Source organism: Malaclemys terrapin, chromosome 2 (genome assembly GCF_027887155.1).
Source record: "Malaclemys terrapin pileata isolate rMalTer1 chromosome 2, rMalTer1.hap1, whole genome shotgun sequence".
Taxonomy (NCBI): Eukaryota; Metazoa; Chordata; order Testudines; family Emydidae; genus Malaclemys; species Malaclemys terrapin.
Window position 1 is genome coordinate 16,172,745 of NC_071506.1, and position 15,130 is coordinate 16,187,874.

Genomic DNA, 15,130 nt, shown 5'->3' on the forward strand with positions numbered 1-15,130 from the left:
GTAATGCACAGCTGCATTTCTAAACTAAGAACTAGAAAATGAAATCCCTATAAAAGCTAAACTCTGAAGCATTTTGCTCCACTCAACAGTTCTTTCAAAAGCCCATTAAAACATTCTTTTACAAAGGCAGTTGATAGAATCAGCACAATACAAAACAGAAGCCATCAAAATTAATTGTACTCTTAATGCTACAGCTAATGCATATTCCTGATCTTCACTTTCTGTAGTATTTATACATGATAGGTATAAAAAGGTCCACTCCATTTAAAAGTCCTCCTGCTCTGTGCGCTGCATTCCATTAAATTCAATGGCAAAAAATTACCTTAACACTAAGTTAAGGTTGCTTGGTGTTCTGTCGGTCCCTTGCAGAATGTTGAGCTGAGCAAAACTCAGATTTCTGAAACCCAGGAAATGCACAGTCCAGGCTGTCCAAATATTATGATTACGTTCCCGCAGAATAAAATTGATGTCCATGACTAAAAAATTGTAGCAACTTCCAGTCCAGGTTGGGCTTGTGATTAACTTTTCTTTAGTTATGTTAACTGAAGGGTGAGTTTGCAGCCATCAACTTCAGTGAAGTCTGTGATTCATCCAGTCATGAGTGCCTCTCAGCTTAACAGTGCATTGCAGAAGAAGGAAACCATTTTGTGGCAGCCTATAACTCAAGAACCTCATTTGACTCAAGTCAAATGAGCCCAAATATGGATCACTAATGCTAGCCCATGCCTCAATGAGGCACACCAAATTTCAAAGGAACCTGAGCTACCCTTCAGCTTCTAGAGCATTTACAAAAGTCAAACATTAAGGCAAGAATGGATACTCTTCCCATTTTTCTCTATTGGCACATGTGAACTGTAAAAAAATTACATTTTCTTCAATATAGTTCTCAAATTTCAGTCCCCCAATGTTTTAGAGGGTGCCATGGCACTACCTTGGGTAAAACTCAACAGATTGAGAGCATTTTGACCCACATCACATGAATAGTTTGATCTAGTTCTGTGTGAAAAAAACAAAACAAAAAACAACCCACCTAGAATTTTTTTTGAAAAATGGTTATTTTTCAGGGCTTATATTTCTGCACTCTGTAGCTCAAATGACCCCAAATTTGTCAATAACCCTACCCTGCCCCTTCCTGCGGCACACCAAATTTCAAAGGAATCCAACTAATAATGTCAATTTTAGAGGTGTTAGAAAGGTCGACCTTTAAACAGAAGTCATGATACAACCTCAACTTTAATGGCACTGCCATGCCACTATAAAAACAACCAGTTCCTTTATCACTACAGCAATACATCTTAATAGCTAGATTGCTGGAGGAATCCAGTTTAGGTCAACAGTTACTGAAAGCTGTTAACATATGATGAATGCTCAGGGGGAACTAAACTGGTGCTTTCAAGTCCATTTCCCATCCACGTTTGCACCATTGCTGCCTGTGACTACACTACAGGTTTTATTAGCCTGTACATAGGTGAAGAAGTGTTCTGCTGACTCTCCCTGCTAAGCAGACCAGGTGGGTTTCATTGGCTCTCATCAGGAACATTTGTAAAAGGGGAAATGGGGGGAGGGCTTGTGAGGAGAATCCCTAACAGACAGACAGATTAGGAAGGCACTAGATCTAAACATTGTCCCACATCAGAGCTTTTTTTTTAAATTGAAAATAACAGTGAGCTTTTGGACAATACCATTTTACATGGTATATCTGCATATCTGAGTGTGTATGAATGGCATGGGATTTCCCTCCAGAAACTGGTGTAGCATAGGCTGTCTCCACTGCATTTTTTACCTTGAGTTAATTGACTGGCAATTAATTTGAGGACGTTAACATGTTGAGCCTAGCGTAAACTATTGACATTTGTAGCCTAGAACAAATGATTGGGAAGTGTCCACGCTAGCCTTGAAGGCCTTGTCTTCACTAAGAAAAAAAGGTATGTTTTTTCACATGTGGTAAGTATCATAAGGTACAATTCTAGTGAAGACAAGGCTGTTTGCAGTTTTAACATAAGTTAACAGGTTGAGGTGAACCCTAGGCTTCCCCATAGACTTTAGGTGACCATATGTTAGCTGACATGAGTTAGGAACACGTTTTCTCCTAGTGAAGACATATTGGTACAAAAACTGTGTGTTTAACTACTTTAGTTAGGGGTGTGATTTTTTTTTAATCAAAATAGTCATACTGGTATAACCCCTAAGGTAGATGCAGTAACATCAGGATAGCTTATTTCTCTTCCCATACACGAATAGGTACAACAGCACCTTTATACCAGTAGAACTACAGCCACCATAAGAGGGGTTGTATTGCTTTAATATCCTGCGATAGTGAAAGCATTACAACTTTATAGTGTAGGCCAGATACCAGTGCTTTCAACCCAGAACCTTTCGCCAGCACTAACATTCATAAAACTTTTAAAACAACAGAGAAAAAGAAATGTTTTGCCAGTATTCCCACTGACAGCAAGGTAGGAGCTTCACTCCTTATCATCTGGCAACGCCCTGTTACTTATTTTTATTGTTTGTTTGTTTTTTCCTCCTCTTTAAGATATAAAAAGCATCAAAGGGCTGCAGCACGTTCAGAACTTTAAACATAAAAACTCCAGCTCATGTTTCCAGGCCAGCTACTTAGGCATTCGATTTTGCTTTTTAATAAAGAACATTAAACAGAACAATATGGGACTGAAACAAACTAAAGATGTTGTCAGTATTATCTGGTGCGGGAAAGCCAGGGCATCACTGTTTTTATTCTCGGCCCTCGGACAGAACAGTGACCTCCCATCAGGCTGCAGGGAAAGCAAACAAAGGGTGTCTGGGGTTTGACAAAGGATTGTGGCAGAATGGCAGATGTGCTCCTTCTGGGTGAAATTCAACTCTTTGCACCACCCACAGCCCCCAAACCAGAGTTTGGCTGGGAGTTAAGCAGTGCATAGGCCTGGGCTGGTTCTCTGTACTGGGGTGTATTTCACCCTGTTTATACCAGTCAGATTGTTTGACCAGAGTGACATCAAGCAGCTTTCAGTGTTTTTGTTGCCCCTGTAATATGCCGACCGTAGGGAATTCTCCCAATGAAAACAGGGCCCTGTGTGCTTATTCTGGCAGGTTGTCTCCATATGAATTTATTCATTGTCAGGGGCTTTAAATGCACATGGTTTTCAAAAAATAGCAAGATAATGCTGAAGTTTGCTACAGCAAGAGTATTTGCATCAGGAGATTGGCCAACCCCCTCTCCTGCTCCTGCACCAGAGGAATTCCTGCTCTTACCCTGTAGTTCTGAAGAAATCCTGTACAGCTGGGAGATGTGGGGCCTGGGGAAGTTGGGGCCATTGAGACTGGAGAGGGGTTGGAGTTTCTGGAGGGCTGGAGCATGCAGGAATATTGGGGGAAATTGACAGAAGGAGCAAAGTCACTAAGGGAAGGGGATCTAGGGGGAACGTGAGTCAGTGTCCAGTGAAGAAGGAGATACAGAAACCTAACAGCAGGGGAATAAGGGGGCAGAGCTGCAATCAGGTTGTGTGTTGGCTGGAGCTGAGAGAACTTCCATTTGAGTCTCGTACTGGCTCGTCCAGCTCCTGGGACTTTGCCCAGGGATACAAGATCCCAGGACTGCTGGCACCTCTGCAGCTGCTCAGTGAGCTGGATTCTATTCTGGTTCATGCATCACCACCAGACGTTTTAGCAGAGTCTTTATTACTAGTGGTGGCGCACAAGCCAGAAAGAGCCACCCCTGACTTTCAGATACCAGGCTGAACTTCCAAAAACATGATCTTCTTATTTATAAACTGAGCACATTTCAGATGAAGTCTGAGGGTCAGACACAGAATCTAATGCTGCCCTTTGCAGAGATGTAACTGAACTTTAAGGATAGCAAGAGTAGCACAGGAGTGGCTCCTTCCTCAGCAAGGGCCTTGCATTCATGTTGGTGCTTCACATATCCCACCCATAGGTAGAGACTGACACCTGAGAAGTGTGCCAATGAAAGTTTCTTGTTAATGTTCCAACTGTAACTTTGCACTGACTCACAGTAACCACAGCAACAAAGGAGGGAAAGTCAAAAGGAAACATACCACATCCTTGGGAATTTGGGATCGCCCTCCCAAGAGATGAACTTCTTCGAAATCCGCTCCTGCATCCAAGCTGAACACTGGGAGATAGGTCAAAATCTTCATCTCGGGGGAAACGAATGGACGTATCTGCTGGGAACTGTTTGGAGTCCAAGTGCAACACAAAGCCACCACTTTCAATCAGTGTTACAAAGCGTCCAATGAGATTCTCCCCAACAATTGCTTTTTCTAAAGGAAAAAGAAATAGAGCAGCACACTTATGATACTGTATCTAGCTGGAAAAAAATAATATCAGGCCGATAAGCTTTAAACAAAAGGTACAGATAGATTTGGATTCTCCAGATGCTTAAGGGAACAGCTGACGTGTAGACGTCTGTATAATGCTTCCACAATGGGACCCCAGCCTGTTTGAGAGCATTTGGTGCTATTTAATACAAACAATAACCAGTCATTAATAACACCCCTGGGTAATTGGCATTTCAGATAAACAAAATTCAATTTTTAGTCTTATATCAGATTTGGGACACAGAACCCAGTTCAGGATAACATGAATTTCAGAGAGTTGAGGTTTCGATAATCAGATTTAACCTGTACACATTGTTTCAGTGGACACTGCTTTCTCCCTCTTAGAATCATAGAGTCATAGGGTTTGATGCCAAAAGGGACCACCAGATCATCTAGACTGACCTCCTGTATATCACAGGCCACCTCCACCACCCAGCACTTGCACACTAAACCCAACAACCAAACTTAGATCAAAGTATTACAGCCCACAGGAGACTAAGCTATTATGTGCCAGAGGCAGAAAATAGGAGGGACCAAGATGTATCAATGCTCAAGGCTCCTGCAGTGTCAGGGAACTGATTAAGAGAGATATACCCAGATAACCCCGGCAAGTGATCCACACCCATATGCTGCAGAGGAAGATGAAAACCCCAAAGGTCCCTGCCAGTCTGACCTGGGGGAACATTCCTTCCCGATCCCACATATGGTGACCAATTAGAACCTGAGCACGTGAACAAGAACCAGCCAGCCAAGAACCTGAGACAGAGAATGCTTGGTGAGACTTCAGAGTGCTGGCCCACCCCAGCCAATGACCCATCTCCGGCCATGGCCATCCCTGATGCTTCAGAGGAAGGAGATTAAAAAGAAGCCCAGATTACACTCGGCGGGGGTGGAGAGTGGCAAATCACTTCCTAACCTTTAACAGTGTAGCAACCAGCCTCTACTGCCCTGCGGCACCAGCATTGGATACTCATCTGTGCAGAGATGACCAAGCCCCTCTTCCCTGTAGCTCAGGATAAAGAGGAATTGGAGACTTGGCTTCCAGGGGAATGTGAGTATCTTTCCCTTTCCTTTATTCTGTGACCAAACAACCTGGCTATCCTATTGCTTCTGTAAGGACAGACTCCTACACTAAGTATGTGTGGATTCCTTGGTTTGGCTGGGCCAGGAGAGAGACAGAGACAGCAGGGCTCTTGGAGGAGATTTTGTTTGCTAACCCTTGCTCAGAAGCTTTATGGCTTCATTTGAAATGTTCATGGATTTTGTTGCTATGAATTTGCAAGTTGAGAGCTTCCAAATGGCCTCCGAATAGCCATAACTGACGCCCAGCGTGATAATACATCAAACAGGAAGCATCCCAGGTGTACATTTTGTACTGTCCTTGGGTTCTCCTGAATGGAATGACAGCTTCCAGACTGTGAATGCTGGGTTTTCAAAGAGGGCATGTTATGTGCGTAAACAGAGAGCTAGGTATGTGAAAGGGTGCATCCTACGGTAAAATTATTTTCAGCAGAGCAGCCGACTCAAATCAATCATTGTACTTCTGCACTCTTCTGGGTCTAGTTTCCTGACTATGTGCTGTAACCTAGGAGTATCTGTCCAGCTGAACTAAATGGGGAAATTTCACAACTAGGTGCAGGCAGCTAATGACGCAACTCTGTACAGCTGGCTGCACTGAATAGACTGTAGTGTTATTATGCTTATTCTGCAAGAACACTCTTCACCTGCAGCACACAAACTAAATCAAGCAAAAACAAGAACACAGATACAGCGACTCCAGGAGGAATATGCCATAAAGAAAAGGCCAAAAAGAGTGTTTGGAAAGACAAACAAGACTTTATATACAAAATGGCAAAAGATGCACAGATCACCGTAGCACAAAATGACATGAAGACACTCTGCAACATCACTAGACAGTTGTCAAGAAGAAAAACAATACCAACCAACCAATTCAAGGCAATAAGGGCAACTTAAAAACAAAGTCATCAGAACAATTAAATACATGGAGACAGTACTTTAGTCAACTACTGAATGGCAAGTCAGTGACCAATCCCCCAGGTACAAAGGAAGGAGAAGATCTGGATGTCAAATTAAGACCTAGCCCCAGAGCAGAAATAGAGAGGACAGTCAATCGGTTAGAAAGTGGAAAGGCACCAATTCCGGACAACATTCCATTGGAAGCTCTTAAGGAAGACTTGAACACAGTAAATATTTTGAAAGGCCTCTTACAAAAGATATGGGAAGAAGAAAAACTACCAAACAAATGGGAAAATGGTCATATAATGAAGCTACCAAAGAAAGGAAACCTCAGTCTGTGTAAAATCTGGAAGGGAATTCAATTGCTGTTTATCCCAAGTAAGGTATTTACACATATTATTCTAGACAGAATAAAGAAAGCAGTAGATTCAAAGTTAAGACAAGAACAGGCAAGGTTCTGACAGGGGACATCATGTACAGATCAAATAGTACCCCTACATGTCATCGTAGAACTGTCAGTCAAATGGCATTCACCACTTTATATGAATTGTATAGATTTCCAAAAAGCCTTTGATACAGTGGATAGAAGAGTTTTATGGAAGTTGCTATGCCACTGTGGAATCCCTAGATTCTCTGATCAGTGAATCATCTAAGAACTTTTGGGTCCTTGGATTCCAGTGGGATGGGTAAGCCATCCTCAAGACAAAAAGAAGGGAGGAGGAAGAAAAATAATTGTAAATGTTTTGTAATACTACTAAATATGACATAATATGACAGATGCAGGTGAAAATTCTTCCTGTCTTCACAAACTGTACATACAGTACAGCCAAGGTGCAGACAGGGGAACCAAGATATTTCTCTGAGAGTGTGCAGGGAACAGTTACAATAGTAAGAAACTGAAGCTGGTACAACTTTAATTGACTTTTCTGCTCCCCTCGCAATCATTCAGGTGTATAGAATAGCTCCAGCATGAGAAAAATGGGACATTTTACATCAATTGAGACTGAATTCATACTTTCATCTGAATTGTTGTAGTGTTCAATCATTCCCTGAAAAGCATTTCAGGACTGGGGGGAAAACGGTAGCGTGAACAGGGACAAAATGTATTCCCAATACTCTAGAAGACTGTTCAAAATAAATTTGAATATAAAACTGAATATAATTGTATGCGGATCCACCATGCGCAAACAATGTAATATTCATGTTTCCCCAAATGGATGTAAACACAAACAGACCGTGTAATTGTACGCTAACCACACAACCACTCCACTCAGAGCCAAGTTCTAAAGACTTTTGAACTCAGTTCCGATCAAGCAACAGCACTGGAGGGCACATGGAGTCTTGAAATCCCCAAATTAGAAGAGGGAACTTGTGGAGGTAGGGTTGTTGTTTTTTTAAATGCTGGGAATGGCATTCCAAAGCCACAGTATTGCAGACATGCCAGCATGAGGGGCACCTGAGCTGGGGATAAATGCTCCATCTCTTCTTTCTATGTTGGCAGAGGCCAGCAGTGTTCACAGCTTCTAGTCAAGAAAGGAGTGCCTTGCCCTGATTCTGTAGCTGACTCGGCAACCACACTGATGGACTGTGTGTGCACTTGACACAGGATTTAGGATTTAAAGAGTTAGGCACCCAGATACTATGGTGATGAGGGCAGTATAAGAACCTATATAGAATACAATAGTATAGGGGAGGAAGTTTGACAACAGGTGCAAACTATGGCTTCCACCAAGTCCAACTCAAGTCGTATGTAACACAACTGTTCCCGCAGTTGGGGACATGACCAGTGGAGTGCAACAGCTGAGATGAGCCTGCCCATGTCAGAAACACAACGATTCTCAACACCAGCTGAGGGAGACCCAGATGGAGAGCCCTGTTTGATAACAATATTCAAACACGATTCCTTTTCATAGTGTAGTCACAGCCTGAAAATAGGCAAATATTGATCCTTCTCAGAGCCAAATTTTGAAGGCCTTAAACTTCAGCTCCAATTCAGAGTGGGGAAAACACATTCCAGGACTGCCCCCCAATGCCACTTGGCATTCCTGACAGTTTTTAAGCTCATTGTCTTCTCCCAGGAGTAGGCAGAGGAGTATAATTAACAGCCAAATAGGCTACATAAATAGAAACATCAACAGAGGGGAAAAAAAGACATACCAATATCATGTAAATCAGGGAGAGAAGCTGCTGGGATGTCTTCAAGCTGAGCTTTCCATGTGATGTTCACCCCCAGTCGGTCCACACTCAAACATTCCACCAGCACAGCAGAATCATCGCAAACAGAAACGGAACCCGTGTTTCCAAATGTATTTACCTTAATAATAATTTTAAAAAGAGACAGATTTTAAGGTTTGTGGCCTTTTCGCCCTCACTGCTGCCTCTGTATGAGAATATTTATTTACACGGGCCTATGCTCAGAACAAGCATTTGACAAGAGGGGATGTTTTCAAAAGCATCTAAGTCCCATTTTTTAAAATGACCCATGCACTGAGAAGTCTAAGTACTACTGACTTTCAGTGAGAGTTAGGCTCCTAAGTGCCTAAGTCCCTTTTGAAAATGGGCCTTGGGCTTCTAAATCACTTGGATGCTTTTGAAATTTTTATCCAAGGTCTTTTTTATACACAAACCAGACATTGACTCTAAGATGTATTGCATTTACTATACATATTGTATTTACTGTTGCTTGTACTAGAAGAAGCCTGCTTAAATGATTTTCCTTTGTCACAATACCTGTGGCATAGACAATGCAACACACAGGAGATTTCACTCCCTGTCTAAGGTTTTTGAACTGGCCCTCATCACCCTCATGTCTGAGTAATTTCCATTTTATCTGACTGGCATGGCAGGGTTTCTAGTAGGCTCCATGGAATTGTCTTACCTTTTCTCTTTTCGGATAATACACATCTCTGCCTTAGGTAGGTGGGGGCTAAAACCTGGGTCCACTGGTTGCTGAGAAACTACCACATCAGTGCCACCACCCAAGAGCTCTGGCAGAATAGTGATTGACGGGCTATGAGCCTCATGGGTCAAGCACCACAGGATATGGCACCCATAGAGAACTTGCCTGGCAGTGCTAACTTTGGCTCTGATTTCTGGCTTCCAACTCCAGCTCTGATCCTTGACTGCAGCTCTACCCACTAGGCCAGAACACTCACAGCCCAGCTGTGACAGAATTCACTGGTGTTGTAGGAGTGGACTGGAGGGGGCAGGGTAATTGTTTTAAATGCCCATGCTGGTTATAGTAGAAAAGGTCTATCAAGCAGGAAGCATCTGCAGCTTGACCTGAACCTGCCCACCACAGTTCAGCAACTATTTTAAGCAGCATTAATGGAATAGTGTAAGTATCAAACTAGTTCACATTCAGTATTTAATACTGATTGACTTGTATATTGTAGGAAACCTTAGCATGTAAGAGACAATAGAAAAACTGGAATTTTGCGTACAAAATGGAATAATTGTTATGCATGGTGGAGTGAAATTCACCCCTCTGCAAAGGGCTATCACAGTGCCTATGTACCACTTAAACAATGCATAGGCCTTGTACTGGTCTTCCACACAGGGTTGAAGTTGACACAGTAGAAAGGGTTAACATAAGAAGAGAAGCATATCATAGTTTGGTGAAAGCTACCGAACTGCACATTTAGGCAAGACCACCTATGAGAAAACATACTAGTAATGAAATGAAATTCAAGAATGGTCAATTTGACCCTGATTATCAAAACAAACATCCTAACACAGAGATTTATTATAATGTGTTGTTAGCTGATGCTGCTTGAATCAGAATATAATCCAGCTCACTCCTCTCCAGAGCTGAAAGTCTGTATAAAGTCCTGGAAGTCTGTGGAAAAATCCACTCCAAATGATCCAAATGAAATTTTTGGTCTGTGATCAGCTGTGAATGGGTTATCTATAAGACCCCATATTTTTTGTCTCTGCCTTTTCATGTCCAGAACATAAGATGCTGCACACTTTTTTCACCCATCCAGAAAAAGAGACGTAGAATACCTGAATGTGACAGAAACCAAGGGCCTTCAATTCATCGAATATAAAGATCTGGAATGCCTGCAGTAAACCAGCATAGTCAGAGCTGCAGGTCTTCTCAGAAGGCAGCAACAGCTCAAAGTGTGTTTGAGCTTGGACAGTCTGAAATAACTGGAGCTCTGAAAAAGAAAAAAAAGGGTGTTTAGTGCTCTTAATATTTATGATGCAACATTTACCAAAGCTGCCTTTCAAAATTACCTAGGGGAGGTGGTATAGAAAAGCCATTGACACTGCAAGCCAAGTTTTGATCTTGCATCAATACCTGTTCTGCAAATACTAAAGTCATTCAGAATTTTTTTTTTTTTTTTTTTTATTAAAGAGAGACAACTGCTTAGGCTTAGGGTGAAAGATGGATAAAATTTTAGATTGAGACCAGAATCCAGATCCAAATGTGTTTAACTTTTTATTTTATTTTTTGGGTGGTGGGCTGTGTGTGTGTGTATGTGTGCTGGGGGGGTGGTGCTTTGTTGTGGGTAGGAATGTTTGAAACCAGCATTTCAATTTGGCCTATTGTAGAGACAAGGGTCAGCTGCAAAGTTGAGTTCCAGATCTGATCCATACTACCTCAAAAATCAGTAGTGTTCAAGTCTGACATTTTGATCAGAACCCATTCCTGTCCAAATCATTGACAAGGCCAGTGGTAAGAAAGAACCTGCCACATGAGTTCAGAACAGACACATGCAGCTTCCAAGATTTGAGGTGATTTTTATTCTTGAACAAACAAAAACACCAAGCGGCAGCCAATGAAGATGGCAATAACCTGAAGGAACAGATTGCTACAGAAAGACACAGAAGTAACAAAGTTATTTGATTATGCGAATAAACCTTTGAGTTCTGCCAAATTCAGACATCTGGCACTCATCTGTTCTTTCAGAAGTAAGCGATTCCATCAGAGCCATTTCATGACACCAGCGACTTTTCACTTACAGAGAAAAATCTGCATTTAGATTAAATGTCCATCTATTTATAGCTCTATAATTACAGAATAAGGGGACTGTTCCAGGTCTGGAAGCAGCTGAAAGGCAAAGATGTGAATAAAGGCATAGAGCAAGATTGACCTACTGCACATGCTTATTTAGAAGCCACGGATCTCATTGCTTCCTCCTGTATCAGAGGGGTAGCCGTGTTAGTCTGAATCTGTAAAAAGCAACAGAGGGTCCTGTGGCACCTTTGAGACTAACAGAAGTACTGGGAGCATAAAGAAGTGAGGTTCTTACCCATGAAAGCTTATGCTCCCAATACTTCTGTTAGTCTCAAAGGTGCCACAGGACCCTCTGTTGCTTATTGCTTCCTCCTGTTATTGGAATTTAAAGGTGGCTTCAAAATGAGGGCAGCTTCTGTTAAATCTATTTATTTTCCCCCCGCATCCTCCCTGGTGAAGGTGCAGGTACTAAACATGGGTGGCTTCTAAACATTGATCTGCGGTTAAATATGAGAACACGCCTCTGTAGCAGCTGTACTTACTCTGACAGCTTTGAGAGAGGGGAGGTTCTGAGATCCAACGGCGACTCTCTCTATCACACAGGAATGTCACATTGGAAAAGGCGCTATGGAAGCCTTGACGACAAATCAGCTGGCACTTCTGAAAACTCTGATTTTGTTCAGAGACGTTGGCACAGAAAAGTGCTCCATTGACCACATAAGACACATTGAAAGGCAGGAGGCATTGGGGACCTGGGAAGATATGAAGAAAAGGAACATGTGAAAGATAAAACTATGAAACATTCAGGATAAACTCTCCAAATAACCCTCATCACCTCCCAGGTGTGCTAGACCTAGGCATATAGTTCCCACTGATGTCAATGGTCTTGATCCAATGCCCTTTGAAGCCAATGAAAGGACTTACATTGACTTCAGTGGGCATTGGACTGGGCTCAGAGACTGCTGCATGCATGGCTTGAAAGTATTATTTGGCCATTAGAGTGGAAAGGCCTTCATATCAATTTCATCCATCTCATCAGAAAGCTCATTTGCTTGCCAAATATAGCTTGTTTCCCCAAACACTGACTGTGTCAGAGCACCTCCTCTTCATGTCATTCTTCAGTGCCGAACATTATGGTGTGGAGCTAAGAGAAGAAGATCAGTTGCTCATTGTCTTAATTTCCAACTCTTATACTACTTTACAAGTTTCCCTTATAGCACCTTTTTTAAAAATGAAGTGTATTATATCTCATTAAAAAGGTCATTGCAAGATTTCCTATCCTCTTAGTGATTCTAGATCAGCTCATAAGCCCAAAGCCAGAGGCCAGGAAGGGAGGTGGTCGCTTGCTTTACAAACTCCCAAAGCAATTCCTGAGACTTCTGGAGACAAATACAATTATCAGCACAACAGCATCAGTTCTAACATATAACACAGGTAATTTCTATTATCACCAGTTTATCTGTTGTCATCGTAGGCGTTTAGGGCAACCTCTATTAATAACTCTTCTCATGGGTCAATGTAAAACCAACCTGTTGCCTTCTGTATTGCTCTAATATTTTTCACAACCAACAGGCCACATTGTGCTCTCATCTATACTGGTCCAGTATGGTTAATTCTAATGGGGTGTGCTGGTGTATCAAGAGCAGAATTTTCCCCAAAGAATGTAACATTCAGAGTTGCTGGCTGTACTCCTTTGTTTTTCCTGTATCATACATAGGTTTCAGCTTGGGTCCCTCATTACTGAACCCAATCAGTAACTTCCTTGTTTGATCCAGCCTCCAGTTCCTTCCTCATTCTTGTTAGGCTGACAAGCAGCTCACAAGAGAAAGGCTGTGTTGTCATTTTTACACTTCTGAAGCCCATTTGCTGTTGTTGTAGGAATGAACAGTGTCTTTCACCATCCACCCGGTCACTGGCAATTCATCCCTGTGGCTTAACGGTCACTAAGTAGAACATTGACTCCTCTCTCCCCAGCACTTTTAACAATCTACCTAGGAAAGTCATCACATCCAGGGACTTGCGTCTGAATTTACTCAGAGCATCCTGTCTCTCTTTCTCCCCCCCCACTCCATTTATGAGTAGTGGAAAGATGGAATGTGGGTGGTGCGGAATATGAAGATACTTGGAATCAACAAGCCGTACACATCAACAAGAAAATGTTGGATTCTATCAAACTCTATTATATGGAGACAGAAAATGAGCTATGGGGAACCCAGCTATTATGGAATTGATTGCTCTAATGAAAACCATATTGTATTCAATGTGCACTTGAAAGTTACTACCTACAGTTACTGCTGTCTTTTCTGATATAGACAAATGGATTTATAGTACTCTCCCACTATGTCAGATTCATCTGCTGACAGGCAATCTTGCCATCTTGGAAATATGTCCAGGGTAGTGATAAAGACTTGGGTTACTTCCCAGGCCTATTCCAGAGCTCTTAACAATAGTGATTAGTAACCAGCAGTTACAGGCTGGATGGACAAGCCACTTGGAGGAAAATAAGAACCCTCTGAACCTTCATCCTAAACTCTAACCAAACTATTTAAGTTCGAAAACTTTCCATTAACTTTTTTTTAATCCATTATTTTTCTTTTTTTCCTGTGTTTCCAGAAGTAGATGTGACAAAATTCCAGGAGAAAGGTTGTTCTCAGGGTATCTTCACAGCCTGACTGTACACAGAAAGTAACAGAAATCTTGCAAGAAAACCTGTTCTTGTGAGATTTTCCAATACGTCTTTCTAACAATTTGGGGCTGGAGAAGTATCTAAACCATGAATTGTTACTGATCACTCTTGTCCCTGCATCCTTTAGAGATGGGGAAAAAAAAAACCTACTGGGCATTGGAGGCTCCAAAACAATACCTGGCACCCATGCAAAACCTGCCAACATCTTGGAGTGTAGCTTCCATTTTCAGCCCATACTCATGGAAAACTGCTATTGACCTTCAATGGGAGTAAGGACAGAGAAAGGACTTCCGAATTTAGGACCTGGTTTGGATCTTCTCCACTCGTCCTTTCTGCCAACTCATGCTCTTCCTGGAGCCTATCAAAAGGTCTTCCACCTTTCTCTGCTGCTCTTCTGATGCCCTGAGAGCATCCTGGTTTCCTGGGCTCCCTAAACATTATTATTTTGTCACAAGAGCTCTCCTACAGAATGCTCTATTGCTGCAATGTAATGTAGTACATTAGCTTCCAAATTCCTAAAGAATTCATCCATGTGACTAGCATACATTGTTGCAGCCCTGTGTTGAAATAGTTAGATACATGTGTAGAACTCTGCAAATCCCAGAATCACACAGGGAATCCTACATACTTTCTTGTAGTTTGGTCTTTTTTCAAATCTACCAACAACATTCATTTCAAAAATAGAACAAAGTGCACAAAAATGTCCAGCAGGGGATAATTCTGGCCTTGAAGAAGTTTTTCTAGATCTAATTTCTGTGAAGTTATTGCAATTTGGACCATATTATTGAAAAATGTTTAATTTGTTCTGCTTCAGTTCAGTGATGGGGAATCTATAACCGTTATTGGAAATTAAGTTTATCCAAATCTCTGAAATCATGCTGGAAATCTTGACAGAATTCCAGATCTTTGTGGCTTTGGCAAGGCAGGAAATACTCTGTGAACATGTAGTGTTTTGGCCCATCTACTTTATCATCCTGGTCAAAGGCCAAAAGTAGGAATTGCAGAAATATCCTTTTTTTTTTCCAGCCAGTTAATTTTTTTCCAATCCAAGGACAGACTGAGACTGGGCTCAGTTCAAGTCTTGGGCAAAGTGTTCAGGGTGGTTCTTAGATTAGCATGACTGGCTCATCTGTCTTGACTCTTCATTGCCACTAAAATTGGCCACTG

The 15,130-nt window shown here is 41.9% G+C and overlaps 1 protein-coding gene across 1 annotated transcript in view; it reads right to left on the reverse strand.

Moving 5' to 3' along the window:
* Positions 1 to 15,130, reverse strand: part of TG (thyroglobulin) — a 201,858-nt gene that overhangs the window by 153,411 nt on the left and 33,317 nt on the right. The window contains exons 17-20 of the mRNA XM_054017024.1: positions 11,820 to 12,029; positions 10,320 to 10,474; positions 8,472 to 8,628; positions 4,056 to 4,280 (exon numbers count right to left, since the gene is read on the reverse strand). Of these exons, the coding sequence (XP_053872999.1) occupies positions 4,056 to 4,280; positions 8,472 to 8,628; positions 10,320 to 10,474; positions 11,820 to 12,029 (747 nt within the window). The remainder of the gene's footprint in view (positions 1 to 4,055; positions 4,281 to 8,471; positions 8,629 to 10,319; positions 10,475 to 11,819; positions 12,030 to 15,130) is intronic.